The sequence below is a fragment of the Chiloscyllium plagiosum genome, chromosome 21, assembly GCF_004010195.1.
Source record: "Chiloscyllium plagiosum isolate BGI_BamShark_2017 chromosome 21, ASM401019v2, whole genome shotgun sequence".
NCBI lineage: Eukaryota > Metazoa > Chordata > Chondrichthyes > Orectolobiformes > Hemiscylliidae > Chiloscyllium > Chiloscyllium plagiosum.
Genome location: NC_057730.1, coordinates 14,789,335 through 14,805,024, shown reverse-complemented (window position 1 = coordinate 14,805,024; position 15,690 = coordinate 14,789,335). Strand labels below are relative to the sequence as shown.

The 15,690-nt window shown below is 40.0% G+C and overlaps 1 protein-coding gene across 1 annotated transcript in view; it reads right to left on the bottom strand.

Annotated features, from left to right (window-relative positions):
• Positions 1-15,205, bottom strand: part of LOC122560555 (mesothelin-like protein) — a 48,374-nt gene extending 33,169 nt beyond the window's left edge. The window contains exons 1-9 of the mRNA XM_043711305.1: positions 15,053-15,205; positions 11,927-12,129; positions 10,178-10,266; positions 9,477-9,607; positions 8,171-8,292; positions 6,163-6,316; positions 4,254-4,466; positions 3,685-3,855; positions 1,683-1,823 (exon numbers count right to left, since the gene is read on the bottom strand). Coding sequence (XP_043567240.1) covers positions 1,683-1,823; positions 3,685-3,855; positions 4,254-4,466; positions 6,163-6,316; positions 8,171-8,292; positions 9,477-9,607; positions 10,178-10,266; positions 11,927-12,129; positions 15,053-15,127 — 1,299 coding nt within the window. The 5' untranslated portion in view covers positions 15,128-15,205. The remainder of the gene's footprint in view (positions 1-1,682; positions 1,824-3,684; positions 3,856-4,253; positions 4,467-6,162; positions 6,317-8,170; positions 8,293-9,476; positions 9,608-10,177; positions 10,267-11,926; positions 12,130-15,052) is intronic.
• Between the last annotated feature and the right edge of the window lie 485 nt (positions 15,206-15,690).

The window sequence follows — 15,690 nt, the reverse complement described above, 5'->3', positions numbered from 1 at the left end:
TGGAAAAATGTGAGGTGGTGCATCTTGCGAGGTCAATTTCAAAAGTAGTGATATACAGAGTGATCTCGGATACATGGCCAAAGCTTACTGCAAGGGGCAACACAAGTGGATAAGGTGGTAAAAAAGGCATTTGGCACGTTTGTCTTCATCTGTCAGCGCACTGAGCATCAAAGTTGGCAAGTCATGTTGCAGCTGTTCAAGTCTTTAGTTCAGCCATCTTAGAATTAATGTGTGCAGTTCGAGATGCCACACTATAGGAAGGACGTGAATGTTTTGGACAGAGTGCAAAAGAGGTTTTCCAGGAAGTTGCCAATATTGGAGTATAGTAACTATAAGGACAAATTTGGATTGTGGCAGATGGAGTTTAATTCAGATAAATGCGAGGTGCTGCATTTTGGGAAAGCAAATCTTAGCAGGACTCATACACTTTATGGTAAACTCCTAGGGTGTGTTGCTGAACAAAGAGACCTTGCAGGTTCATAGCTCCTGGAAAGTGGAGTCGCAGGTAGGTAGGATAGTGAAGAAGGCGTTTGGTATGCTTTCCTTTATTGGTCAGAGTTTTGAGTACAGGATTTGGGAGGTCATGTTGCAGCTGTACAGGACATTGGTTAGGCCACTGTTGGAATATTGCATGCAATTCTGGTCTCCTTCCTATCAGAAAGATGTTGTGAAACTTGAAAGAATTCAGAAAAGATTTACAAGGCTGTTGCCAGGGTTGGAGAATTTGAGCGATAGGGAGAGGCTGAACAGGCTGGGGCTTTTTTCCCTGGAATGTCGGAGGCTGGGAGGTGACCTTTTAGAGGTTTATAAAGTGCTGGCAGGTGGGACTAGATTGGGTTGGGATATCTGGTAGGCATGGACAGGTTGGACCAAAGGGTCTGTTTCCATGCTGTCCATCTCTATGACTCTATGACTTGAGTGTCAGAGGCTGAGGCATGACCTGATAGAGATATATAAAGTTACGAAAGGTGTGGATAGGGTGGATAGTCCCAGCGTGGCAATGTCAAATACGGGGGGCAGAGCTTTAAAGTGAGGGGGGAAAGTTTAAAAGAGATGTATAAGGCAAGTTTTTTTTATGCAGAGGGTTGTAGATGCTTGGAACGTGCTGCCAGGGAAAGTGGTAGAAGCAGATATGACAGGAATTTTTAAGAGGCATTTAGACAGACACATGAACAGGTGATGAATGGGGAATATGGACCATATGCAGATAGATGAGATTAGTTTAAATGGCATCATGATAGGCACAGACATGGTGGGTTGAAGGGCCTGTTCCTGTAGTGCATTGATCCATTTCCTGTATTACCTTTTGCAGTAACTGAATAACAGAACCAAACTGAACAACAGAACCAAACAGCTAATCCCATTCTAACAGGCATGGATTTTGTGCTCAAAGCTAACTGTACTTTGGCGCTATATTAATAAGTTCACTCAGAATTTGTAACAATTCTTGCAGGCACTAAAACTAAAAAACAAAATTTCTTGTGAAATAAATGGTGCTTGTTAGAGGCTGGGCTTAGTTTATATTTGGCCTGTTAAACGTCTCAGTTGACATTGCCACAGCTTTCATAGATGGAAAAGTTGTCTACTGCACAACATTGGTTACTTGTCTGTGGATGAATGTGAAATATTACAGATAAGCTGAGATTTTATTTGAGAGTCCATCAAGCAATTCAAGAGCTTACTTGTTCAGGTTTCCACTGTTTATTGTTCACAAGAGGCAGACCAATATTTTTAGAAATCAGTCGAGGCAAAAATATTTTGGATGCAAGCTGATCAGGAACTCTCTGTATAGCTGTAATGGGGTTATTCGAAGATACAATAACCTAGATAGGAATCAAAGTATGAAAACATTTAGTAAAAATGAATCAAAACAAAAGTTTTTTTTTTAAATGGTTTGCTTCAGATCTTCCTGAAACTGAAGTATTGTTTTGGTCCATGTTGACCATAATCCCAAACAAAACTAATCCCATCTGCCTGTGTTCAGCTCATATCCTTCCAAATATTTCCTCTAAATATTGTAACTGTTCCTGCATCCACCACTCCTATGGATGTTCATTCCACACCCGAACCACCCTCCGTGTAAAATGGTTGCTCCTCATAGGCTTCTTAAAATCTTTCTCCAATCACTTTAAAAACAGTCTTGAGGACTAGCCAGGCCAATTTCTGCCAAGGAAACACATCTGATGTACTGACAAAAACAGTACAGCTGAAATTTCTCAATAGCAAGATGGCTAATTAGTGCATAAACAGAGGACCATGAATGTGTTTACATGAAATGAGTCTGCAGTTTTCCAATAAATGTTGGCAGCATCTGTGCAGATTTGGAAGACCTTCCTTATTTATGAAGAGAAACACATGGGGCAAAAATTGCAGTGTGGAATGTGATGTGTGGTTCCTTGAAATCCCATTAACTCTGCTAAAAATCTCTGAGTCCATCAGAAGGAACATCCTTGATTTAAATACTCCTCATGGGAATGTCCACCTTGGACTCTTAACTATACCATATTTTGGAACCACTGGGTAGAATTGTGATAGGTTTATTGGTGGGGTGGAGGTTATTTTCACCCTAGGGATTGGACATGCCTTCACCCTGTCTTATCTGTACTATTTCCTGGGCGCAAACAGTTCCTATTACTTGAAATGGTAAACGCTGATAATCCATTGCCCAACCAAAATGTAAGAGACTTGCAAAATGGGCGTACCAGCTCCAGCCCTTTCTGCATCATTGGTGTTTTAATAGACAGGTTCAAGGAGCGCTGATGGAGTTACAGTGAAAAGGGTTCCAGTGAAATGGTTACAGAAGTCAAGTAGTATTGCTTCAACATCTTCAAAGTGCTGAAGTTAACTGATTGTGAAGACTTTACTCAGTCTTGTTGTCTATTAGCATAACTGTATATTCAGAAGCTGTTCTACATCCCGAAAAGTAAAGTGAAATAACCATTCAAAGTTTGTGAGAAGATTTGTAGCTCGGGTGCTCGTTGTTGTGGTTCTGTTCGCCGAGCTGGGAATTTGTGTTGCAGATGTTTCGTCCCCTGTCTAGGTGACATCCTCAGTGCTTGGCAGCCTCCTGTGAAGCGCTTATGATATGTTTCCTCCGGCATTTATAGTGGTATGAATCTGCCACTTCCGGTTGTCAGTTCCAGCTGTGCGTTGCAGTGGTCGGTATATTGGGTCCAGGTCGATGTGCTTATTGATTGAATCTGTGGATGAGTGCCATGCCTTGAGGAATTCCCTGGCTGTTCTCTGTTTGGCTTGTCCTATAATAGTAGTGTTGTCCCAGTCGAATTCATGTTGCCTGTCATCTGCGTGTGTGGCTACTAAGGATAGCTGGTCATGTCTGATGACACACAGATGACAAGCAACATGAATTCGATTGGGACAACACTACTATTATAGGACAAGCCAAACAGAGAACAGCCAGGGAATTCCTAGAGGCATGGCATTCATCCACAGATTCAATCAATAAGCACATTGATCTGGACCCAATATACCGACCACTGCAACGCACAGCTGGAAGTGACAACCGGAAGCGGCAGATTCAAACCACTATAAATGCCGGAGGAAAGATCACAGAAGCGCTTCACAGGAGGCTCCCAAGCACTGAGGATGTCACCTAGACAGGGGATGAAACGTCTGCAACACTGAAATAACCATTTTTATCCCACAAATTTATTGGGCGCTTACCTTTTGGACAACTAGTACTTGAACAGGTTCAGGAGCAAGCAATATATTTTCTACGAAGGTAGCATCTTTGACAGCAGTGACCATCTCACTGCTACTGACATTTCTTATTGCTTCACTTGAAAGCCCAGATACCAAGGTTCCCATTTTCAAGAGGTTGGTTGCGTTGTTAAACTATAAATAGAAGACAAAGCCTGAATAGACATGATAAATTCTGTTCTTTTGCCTGTTATTCCTTCAGTGGCCTTATTCTGATACCTACATAGGAAACATGACTACACTGGAGCATTTTTTTCCAAATCGTTGGTCATGTATGGTGCCTTAATTTATTACATTAGGATGGGATTTGGGTCTAGGTATCTTCTAATTAATTTATTTAGGTAAAATTTGACTACACAGCTCTAGATTTCCATCCATTAACTTTAATGGACAGTGCATTATCATTTGTACTCTAGCAGATTTCTACCATGTGCTTCTAATACACGCTGCTATTAGCTTGAAACAAGTAATCGGTCCTATTTTGTTAATTAATTCCGAAGAAAGGCTATCCTTTAGTTTAGTTACAATCTTACCTGAAATCCGACACGGGTCAACTTCGTTACCAATGCAAATACACTTCCCATGGTCCAGCCATTGACCTCACTCAGGGAGTCCAGGGATAGTAAGATATCGTTGTCACTGATATTATTAATCTGTGTTGTTGACAATCCAACAGCTGATTGGCCTAGGTTACCAAGAGTCTCATTGGAGAAGCTGTCAATTTTATTCACAAGGGAAACTGCAAACTGCAAGAAAATACAATCATCAACGTTTCCTGAAGGATTCGTACATTAGGTTTACCTCACATAAGGATCAATGGTCGGCACAACATCGTGGACTGAAGGGCCTGTTCTGTGCTGTACTGTTCTATGTTCTATGTTCCTTCTTGAGGGTGTGACCTTACCAAATAATAACAACTTACAGGTTTGGGAGATTTTACTAAAAGCGTGGAGTGAGGGAAAGTTTTGAGAAGTTTTAAAACATCAATGAATGAGGTATGGGGGTGGAAAGGGTCTGACAAGAGAGTTCCAAAGGTTCTATTGACAAACGAAGAGTTACATGATGGGATGCACAGGAGATCAGAATCAAAGGAAATTAAAAGAACCGCAGATGCTGTAAATCAGAAACAAAAACAAATTATTGGAAAAGCTCAGCAGGTGTGGCAGCAATGATAGTCAATCTCTTCTGATATAGACTAGATCTATTCCTACTGAAGGGCTTTTGCCAGAAACGTCGATTCTCCTGCTCCTCGGATGCTGCCTGACCTGCTGTGCCTTTCCAGCACCACTCTAATCTAGACTCTGGTTTCCAGCATCTGCAGTCCTTGTTTTTACCTTGATGAAAAGATGTGTATACTGGTTCAGCTTGAGAATGAACTCAAAGGGGGAAGGCAACACAGCAAGTGTGATATATTGACATGGTCCGAAAACAAGAACTTTGGTCTTTTTGGTGTTTAATGGAAGTACCGTCCAGATTATAAATATTAGTGCCAGACATCCAATAGTGAAACAACAGCGCAAATGCAATCAATAAAACAAAGCCTAAATGTTCTGCCCAATTTACAATGACAGAATTAGGCAGAAAATATAATGGTGAATAATTGGCCAGTCCCCTGTTTCCTCTCCCATTTCTGAGATTGCTTGCTGGATAATGTAGAATGGTTTCGATAGCAAATACCCCATGTAATATACATTACAAATATGACACCCTTGTTACATACCTTATTACATTTGTGCCTTAGCAATGATTTGATTTGATTTATTATTGTCACATGTGCCTAGGTACAGTGAAAATGTTTATTTTGCGTGAAGCACAGGCAGATTATACTATACAAAGTTCATTAGGGTAACAGAAAAGGCTGCAGAGAAGGTGCACAAAGAGTGAGACCAACATTAAATGTAAAATTATATAGGGCCGCTCAGAAGTCCAATAAGAGTGGGGAAGAAGCTGTTCTTGAATCTATTGGTGTGTGTGTTTAAATTTTTCTAGCTTCTGCCCAATGGAAGAAATTGGAAGAGATTATAACCGGGATGGGAAGGGTCTTTGATGATGTTGGCTGCCTCACCGAGGCAGTGAGAAATGTAGATGGTGTCAATGGATGGAATGTTAGTTTGTGTGATGGACTAGGCTGTGTTCACGACTCCCTCAAGTTGATGCAATGAAGACTTTTTGTACCAAGTGTCCAGAAATATTTTGGGCAGTGCATTGGCTATTGAAAATCAAGCAATTGTGTAGCTATAGGTACCAAAGTATATAGGCATATATTTTTTGAATTTAAGGTGGCTGCAGCCAAGCTTTATCCCACTGGCTGGGGCTGGGGAGCCCAGCAAAATTAAGAATACCACAGAGAAGCTCGGAAATTTGCTCATTGCAGAAGTCCTGCCATTCCCCAAACTTGCAAGAATAGAATAGCTCTCTTTCTCCCAGGCTGAGAATTCCTACCTGCAGTTGTTCATCTGTTGGTGTTGTTCCATTTGTGCTGAGATTCTGACAGGCTCTGTTTGCTTTCTGAAGTATAATTTCAGCTTGCTGTGCTGTTAAAGATTGAACTGTTGTTGGGGTATCAACAACAAAGCAAACCAAGCTGTCAGGAATGCTATGTGGAAATTGAGAAAATCAATCGCAATCAGAATTCATTGTGCAAATACATGTGCAACACATCATAAAGTGCATTAAATTAACAATGCAAATATTGTTATGAGTAGTAAATCTCTGGTATACAAAGCAATCAAATGTACCATGAAATTTCTTTACTGCTTTGCCTTAAAGATGATCAAAAACTGCGCAGCAGAATTTGAACAGAAATAAAAATTTACAATAACAATCTGGTATACTTACAACGGAGAGGCCGCATTAAGATTTTAACTAGAACAAAGACAGTTAAAAACAGATTGGGTGTAGTTAAAATAATGAAGGGTACTGATGATGCTTAATAGAATAAGCAATTTCAATGGTTGATGAGTTGTTGTTAGCTAGAGGGCTTGAATTGAAAATCACCATAAATAGAACAAAAGGTTCAAAAACGTTTTTTTCATGCAGAGTGTTGCTAGAGCATGGAGTAGCTGACACAGGATTGGAAGGGAGATGTTGAAATTTCAAAATCTTAAACATCAAAAAGAGTGAGGTCAGTCGAAATTAAAATAAAGGCATAGCAATGTCAAAGGGCAGATAATAGTTGGGTCAATCACAAGGCCTCCTGCTGTTCTGCAAAGTTTTAAGATGTTTATGAATAATAGTTTTGATAAAAACAGTTAGCAACTATAATGCAATGTACATTTGATTTAGATATTAAACTTAATCACTAGCTTCAAATTTTACAATAAATATGCAGTAAAGTAATATAGCAGTGATTTGGCTGCAATTTTGTACCTAAAGTTGCCAGAGTCCTACCAGACCATAGGGCTGCTCTCTCACTAAGGAGAGACGACTGATGTTGATTGGACCTGGAGGATCACCATACCTCAGGCAAGGGGAAAAGTTGAGGAGATTTCTTTTAAGTAAGCTCAGTTTGTGCATGAATTGAACCCAGATTGTTGGCATCACTCACCAGCCAGGCGAAAGTGAAGACTGCAGATGCTGGAGATCAGAGTCAAGATTAGAGCGGTGCTGGAAAAGTACAGCAGGTCAGGCAGCATCTGACTCAAGGTCTCTTGCCCAAAACATCAATTTTCCTGCTCCTCACATGCTGCCTGACTTGCTGTGCTTTTCCAGCACCACTCTTATCAATCACTCACCAGCCATCCGGCCAACTGAGCTAACCACACTGAACCACATTTCGATTCCAGAATCCTCCACCATCAACATACTGGGAGTTACCATTGAATGGAAATTTAATATATATTGCTTGATTAAATACTCCCATTGCCCAGATGAGAACATCACCAACAACAGTCAAGAAGCTCAATACCAATCAAGACAAAGCACCCTATACGTATGGCGCAGCATCCATTATTTTAAACAGCGTGCATTGAAAAGAAGCACTGCAGTGAATCATCAAATTCATCCTTCAAAAGTACTTTCCAAACCAATAATCTTTACAGTCTAAAAGGTCAAGGACAGCAGACACATGGGAACACTACCATTGCAAGTTCACCCCCACGCCATACACCATCCTGACATGAATATATGTCGCGTTCCCTCACTCTCCTTGTCAACATCCTGGAACTCCTTCCCTAATAGTATTGTGGGTGTAACTTTACCACATGGACTATAGTGGTTCAAGTGGCATCTCACTACCAGCCTCTCAAGAGTAATTAGAGATGGGTAATAAATGCTGACATTGACCATGATACTCATGTCCCAAGGATGAACAGTGAAAGGTAATAAAAATGCTTTCATGCCTCCCTCAAGTTAGGAAAGAAAATAATAATTTGAGTATGCAGGTCAGTTTTAGTTCCCGTCATGAGATGTCAGGTGTTTAAGTATTCTACAACTTTTAAGCAACATATACCTTGATGCATTAAAGACTGCATTTTCAAACAGTGCACTTGCGTAAAACCTCTGGACATCTTCAGGAAGCTCAATACTGTTCAAAAGAATTAGATTTTCCTGGTTGGCGGCAAATATCTGCAACTGTAGAAAGTAGGTATTAATAGGTGATAAGATTTTTGTAGTAAATATATTCAAGGAATTACAATTCAGAGACAAAAACTTTGTTCACTTCTTTTGTTATGATAAATCAGATCCTCAAAGAGATTATCGACATGGCTTACTTTAAATTGAAAAATGCGCTGATTTTTAGAAGCAGACTGCTACAGAGACAATCACTTCAGCTGTAAATTAAGTGGTAGTCAAAAGAGAGAGAGAGACAGACGGAGAGAGCAAGAAAAACTATTAAGACGTAACACCTTAAGATGTCAAAGAAACAACAGATTAGACTGTGACTTCTTGTGACTACAAAGATTAAAGGAGCTGACAAACCCTTATTCAACAATTCAAACCTTATGGATTATGTCCTAAATTTGCGACACATTTTGTGCACTTGCTTTCCAAGTAGTAAATCCAGTTGCAACTCCACTGGAATGATCTAGTGGGACTGAATATTCTTGTGTACCAGACTGGGTTTGAGCCATGACAGTCATAGCCAAAGGACTGTGATTACTCTTATGTCACAGGTGAAGACTCCAAGTGGTGCAAACTAGTTAAACAGGAAATAGGGCAACAAAGGACTTTTTATCTCAACCCAATTATTAGAACTCAATTACGGTCAAAAAGCATCAGCAGTACAGAGTCTCAATGAATCTCTAAAACTATGGGTCATGAAACTGACTGATGTGACAATGCTACTGGTAACCTCCACTGCAATGGCTACATCAAAGTATCTGGTATTTGCAAACAATTCAGAGACTGATCTGCATGTCTGTGTGGTTTTAAACTTTTATCTTTTCAGAATCCCCTCTTATTTGTATTAATAATTCTTTTCACATTTGAAATTAATAAACTCACCTTTTGTTCACTCAAGAAAACCTAGATAAATTGGCTCCTTTAAAACATAAGGTCATTTTGGTCAGGGGAAAAGGTACCAATAAAAGGAAAGAGGTCGTTTTTAAATGAACCTTGTTGCAACCAACAGACGGGGTGGGTAAATGAAGGAGAGTCAGTTCATCTCCCCCTCTCACCTGAACACTTAAAGGTTTGGGGTATCCCGCCTGGAATTGGAGTGAATTTGGGAATCTTGCTTGTGATTGTAACACTTCGTAACGATAAGCAAGTAAGGAAAGTAACTCAAGCTACAAAAGTAACATAGTTATACGTACTGTTGCATTGTCAGTGAGCAGAGCAAGGTCATCTGTGCTTGTATATTTCAGAAATTTGCCAAAGTAATTGGCAAACCAGGCAGTCGAGTTCAAAGCTGGATCAGACACATTATAACACCTTGGTTTAGGACCTGGGTAAACAGAGAAAGGGTATCAGCATGAATAATTATTTTTTTTTTAGTATTAAAGAATCTCCTGTGAAATGGAATGTCAATGAATTTTCCTCAGAATGTATTCATGATTCTATCTTAGTTAGGTTTGAAGTTTGCAGTTTCTGATGCGTATGGAGCTCCAAGTAGTGACATTTGTACACAGCTGTAGGAATAACTGTGACACAGAATGGGGAATAATCAAATAAGATGTGATGTACTTTACAAACTTAATATATTATCAAATTAAACTACAAAGTTACTGTACAGAACAAGAACTGAGCATCATCAGGAAATTCTTCTGCATTGTCCCTCCCATGTTTCTATTCATTTTTAAGGAAAGAGTGAGCACAGAAAGGATTTTTTAGATGGTTCAGCACCAGAACATGTCACAATTTTTAGCTCCTACTCAAGTCACATTGTTATAAAAATCCATACAGCTGCTGCATTTGTAGAGAAGGTAACTGTGGAAAGGCATGTGTTAAAAAAGTCCACATGCACTATCATTGCAACTTTAAAAACTGATAACAGAGTAAAATAGAAGCCAAATACCTTTGCGTAGATAGGTTCTGATGCCATTGTACAGTTGCCGCTGAATGTTAGTTGTAAATTCAGAGATCCGTGCATTCAGGGTCTGTATTCTAAATAAAGTTTCAAAAATATGAATATTAAATTTTTTATTGATCAAACCTCTTCACCATGGAAGAGATACTGATTAAGTCGCCCAGTATGCAAGGCTAAATCAATAAGATTTATTTTGCACTGTCAGTCAAAGCCACAATTATCTCCCAGTTTGCCAGTAAAGCAGAGTAACATTTCTGGTTACAGGTTAGTAGCATCATTTTCCCAACATGCGAAATGATGGTGAGAAGACTGTGCACACCATACTCCTGAATTCAGTGAGGGGCAGACTCTGTCCAAAGTATAAAGTTGAAAGGTTATTGCAATTATTTTTGGAAAGATTTTAATTCACATTTTCCCTCATCTTTTAAGCACACTTGGTTATTATTTTCCTTGCTGACTCCTTTAGCCAAAAGGTTCAGTTGAGATGACAGGCAGCTATATCCCAATATTGTCCACTTTGCTGAGGTCTGACTGCATTCAACCAAACAACAACAGGTCAGAGGATAACATTTTCATCTCTTCCGTCAGAGGGTTGAGGATTCAATTCCCGCTCCTCGGACTTGAGTACAAAATTTTACATGGATATTCCAATACATTACAGAGTGAGCACTGTAGGGGAGTGCAAAATTAGATGGCACAGGTTTAAGGTGAGAAGGGAAAGATTTAAAAAGAAGCAACCTTATCACGCAGAGGGTGGCCCGTGTATGGAATGAGCAGCCAGAGGAAGTGGTGAACATTGGTAGAATTATGACATTTAAAAGACATCTGAATGGGTACATGAATAGGAAGAGTTTAGATGGATATGGTCCACATTCTAGCAAATAGGACAAGATCAATTTAGAATATCTAGTCTGTAAGAATGAGTTGGACAGAAGGGTCTGTTTCCATGCTGAACCACTCGATGACTCGATTAGGAGCTGCCATTTATTGAATGTGATGTTAAACTAAGATGCTTTTACTTTCTAAGGTGGATATAAAAAAGCCCCAAGGAATTATTGTGAAAAAGAGTGAAGAGGGACCCAAAGTAGTCTGGACAATATTGAGTGCTCAATTAGTAATGCAGCTTGTGGGATATTGTTGTGGGTAAACTGGCTGCCACATTTCCTATTGTACAAAAATGAACGCACTTCAAAATTACTCAAGTGGTTGTAAACGTGAGCCTACATTCAAGTTTCCTTTGTATACACAGTATTTCTGATCATTCTGCCACTAACTTTATAATGAATTGATTTTTCTGTGTCTTTGCCGAGTGGGAACTTGCAGAAAGACCTCTGCATCTGTGCTCTATAACTGTGCACTGAACAGTGCTGCCTGTCTACACCAATTCTCTCGGCTTCTCACTGAGTAGTGCTTGCAATCCACTTGGATACTATCCATAACATTGTTCATCGCACCATGACAGGAATTCTTGTATCTTCAAATTGCTATTCCATTTGAGCTCCAATGAACTCTGTTGTTATTTTATTTTATAGTAAGAATAACGTGGAAGAGGTGCAACAATTTTTGGAACACTGACCAAAATAAGATAAAAAGCAATATTTAGATACTTTTAAAAGTTATAATATTGTTGAATTAAACAGTAATGTGATGGAAAACAAAATCATTACCAATTAGCTAGTGCTTTAAATGTATAAAAGTAGTAGAACAATAATTTAAAATCCAATACTCAGAACGCACATGATCTGAGCTCCACGGCAACTTGCATTCGTCAGAATTAATTCAACCAAACTTTCATTCAGTCCTGGTATCAGCAACTGAAGCCTAGTCCCAAGCCAGGTCTGGAGTTCTTCTTCATTTGAACTGGAAATAATTGGCTCAGCACGACTCAGAACATCACTCAGTAAGGTTGACCTCACTTCAGGGATCAATGTTACATTGTTCTGGAAAAGTGAAGAAACAGCATAAACTGCACAAGTGCTATCAGAATAAACTTCAAATGGTCAAATTCACATAAAAACACTCATCACAAAGAAATTCTTAAACCATGAACCCAATTGTAACTAATAACGAAGCGGTTCTTCATTTAGCAAGTGCTGTTTTAACTTGTTTACATTAGACTGATTGGACACCAGCTGAGACCAATAAAGTGCTTTGTTCTTTTGATCTGAGACAATGGACACTGAGTCAATATGCTTGAACCTTATCTAGCAGGATAAGGAGTTTGGTGATTTGAAGTCTTTTACTTGGCTTCATATAATGAAGCATCAAACAAGACATTATTTTGTGCTGACACTGTGGTTTTAAGAGGTGTGTTTGTCCTGGTTTATTTTAGAGGGAGAGAGAGATGTGGGGGGGCGGGGAAGCAAGGGGCGGGGAGCAGGTGATGAGCAGCCTATGAGGAAAAAAAAACTTGTGAAGCCTTGGGTGTTTTTTTAAAGCTGGAACAATACAAGCAACCTGAATGGGTGTGATCAAGCTCCAACCACAGTACCAGAGATTTTTAGTTTTTAGCTCTCAGCAGCAGTTGCTGTTGGGATCTTGAAGAAGTGGAAGCTATTTTTCCCTCTCTCGAGTTCAGCCAAAAGCTGGGGAGGTGGTGGGATCCTCTTCCTGGGCTGTTGGATTGCATGTAAGACAAAATCTATTCTCCGAATTTGTCTTTTGGCAAGATTATGTTTATGGGATGTTACTATATTGGAATAGTTAATTAGTAATAGTTACTGTATCTATTATTCTGTTAGGTTTTCCAATGGGCTATGTCATTCCAAGCTCTTCTTTCTTTTTTTGAAATTTAACTATAGTGTTTGAATAAATTGTGTTTTGCTTAACATCAAGTAGTCCGACCAATTGTACTGCTGGACCACAGTATCCCATATTTACCTTTATAATAAGAAAGTGTTAGAGTCTAGGCTACCTTTATAACATATTTTGAGGGTGTCTGGTCTGGTCCAGACTGAGGATAGATTTCTGCCTATGATTCATTGAGGTGTTGTACTGTTTAAAATAATAGGGGTTTGATGATGTGTACAGCACTCCATTAGGTGTATAATTGTGCAGCACGTTTGGCCAGTTGATAGGAACAGCAGCACAATGACAATGCCAGAGGACCAGGACTAGAGACCAGAATCGATGCTCCAGAGATTTGGACTTTCCAAGGGGCACAGGACCCAGACACCGGAAGAAAATAAGCAGGTCTTGGGCTCACCTGCTGGCAATGGGACCTGTTCAACAATTTTACTACAGATGCCCTCCTAAATTAGTCCACCATCCAACGAAAGACAGCAGGCAGTCTCCTGATGCTCTTGGCTCAGTCACTGTGTCAAGTGTTGGAGGGAAAGCTATAACAGCGAAGTCACAGGTGTTGCTTTCTCCACCCTGACTCCCCCAACCCGCCTCACTCCTCTTTGCCACTGGGAGACCACCCCTGCTACATCGGTGGCTCCTTTATCTGGCAAAAACCTGAAGCACATGTAAAGTGGGCCATGATAATGCCTTTACATATGCAAATCGCCCATCTGTATGCTGAAGGCAAGCGGCTTCTCTGCGGTCGGTCTCACCATCACTGCATTGTGCTGATGGTGGAGGTGTGTTGGGAAGTCATCCAGCCTGGTGCAATTTGATTTTACTTCACTCTCCTTCCCCAACTGCCTGCTGGGGTCAGTTCATGTCCTTGCCATGAGTTCAAACCCTAACAACCTAGAAGTTTTTTTTAGAAAAAAACAAGTATGAATAATAATGTTATTGAAATCACTAGAATGTGGTGAAAATCCATTTAGTTCACTCATATTGTTCAGGGAAGGTGGTCTGTCATTAATACCTGGTCTGACTCCAGATCTACAGCAATCAGGGTGCCTCTCAAAATTGCCTCATAAGTCATTCATTTTCAGAAAGGAGTAAAACTATACGGATCATCTAACATTAACCTAGCCTTTTACAGTCTAACCTGCAACGTACTGCTCACTAACATCTGAGGACATCTACCTGGTCTGAAGACATCCAGGTTTGGGCAGATAAACATGGTAAGTAACATTCATGGTACACAAATGTTCAGCTGCACCACTTCCAACAAGAGTAATATAACTATCTTTCCATAATGTTCAGTGGCATTACCATCATTAAGTCTCCCAACATTAAATATCTTTGGGTTGCCTCTGACCAGAAGCCCAATGGGGTCATCCATAGGAATACTGCAGCCATAGACCAGGTTAGAGGTTGGTGGTTATGCGGCGAGGATTCAATTTCAAGGCCTCAGAATCCATGCACAAGTCACAAATGTGATGGAATACTTTCCAATGTCTGATGAGTGCAACTCCAACAACACTTAAGGAGTTCAATGCCACCCAGGACAAAGCCACCTGCTTGACTGGCAAATGCCTCAGCATTACCTATAACACTCACTCTGTTCAACACCAATACACTGAGGCAGCAGTGTAATACCACATTCATTGCGACAATTCTTCATGACAGCCTTTGACAGCCCCTTCGAAACTCATGACCTCCAATATCTAGAAGGCAAGGCAGCAGCTACCTGACAACACCATGACCTGCAAACCATACACTATCTTGACTGGGAACTCTATTGCTATTCCTTGACAGTTGCTGAGTCAAAAGGCTTGGAACCCCCTTTCTAGCAGCATTGTGTGTGGACCTACATTATAGGGACTATAATCATTAAAGAAGGCATCTCATCTTCTCAAGGGCAATAGAAGATAGACAATAAATGTGATTAATGATGCTCACATCTCAGTGAAAAAAACCTTAGAATTTTGGATTACATTTGGTTGCATACTATAATAGACTCACAATCTATTTATTATTATATTTTGTTTCTCGGAGTATCATTAGCTGTTTGCAATTTCCTACCTGCTTTGCCTCAAAGCTGAAAGTGTCCATGAACTGTGTAATGGTATCTTCTCTAATGACACTCATGACCTTCATTACATCCTGTGAGTCCTTCAATGTTCCATTGCTGGCAGATAATTGGGCAAGCTGTCTTACGGTCAACAAATCCACCACGTCAAGCTGAATGAAAAGGAAGAGAAAAGAAAGATTGATCAGAACTTGAGTACTGCTGATAAACGAAACAGTTTGTCAAAACTATTCATCTTGCACTCAACAATTGGCAAGAAATACCAGTGTGAAAGAAAAACAAGATTTGGAGATGCCGGTGTTGGGCTGGGGTGTACAAAGTTAAAAATCCCACAACACCAGGTCATAGCCCAATAGGTTTATTTGGAAGCACTAGCTTTCAGAGTGCTACTCCTTCATCAGGTGGTTGTGGATACTGAAAGTTGGTGCTTCCAAGTAAACCTGTTGGACTATAACCTGGTGTTGTGGGATTTTTAAAAAAGAAAAACAACCATTTTCATACTGTATGAGAAAAGGTGTGTTGATTATTTGGTAAATGTACTCTGATTGGTAGAGGCGTGGCCACGGAGAATCCACCAATTAGATGATGACTGACTGTTAAATGTCAAACCTTGATTAAATTTAAATGGGTT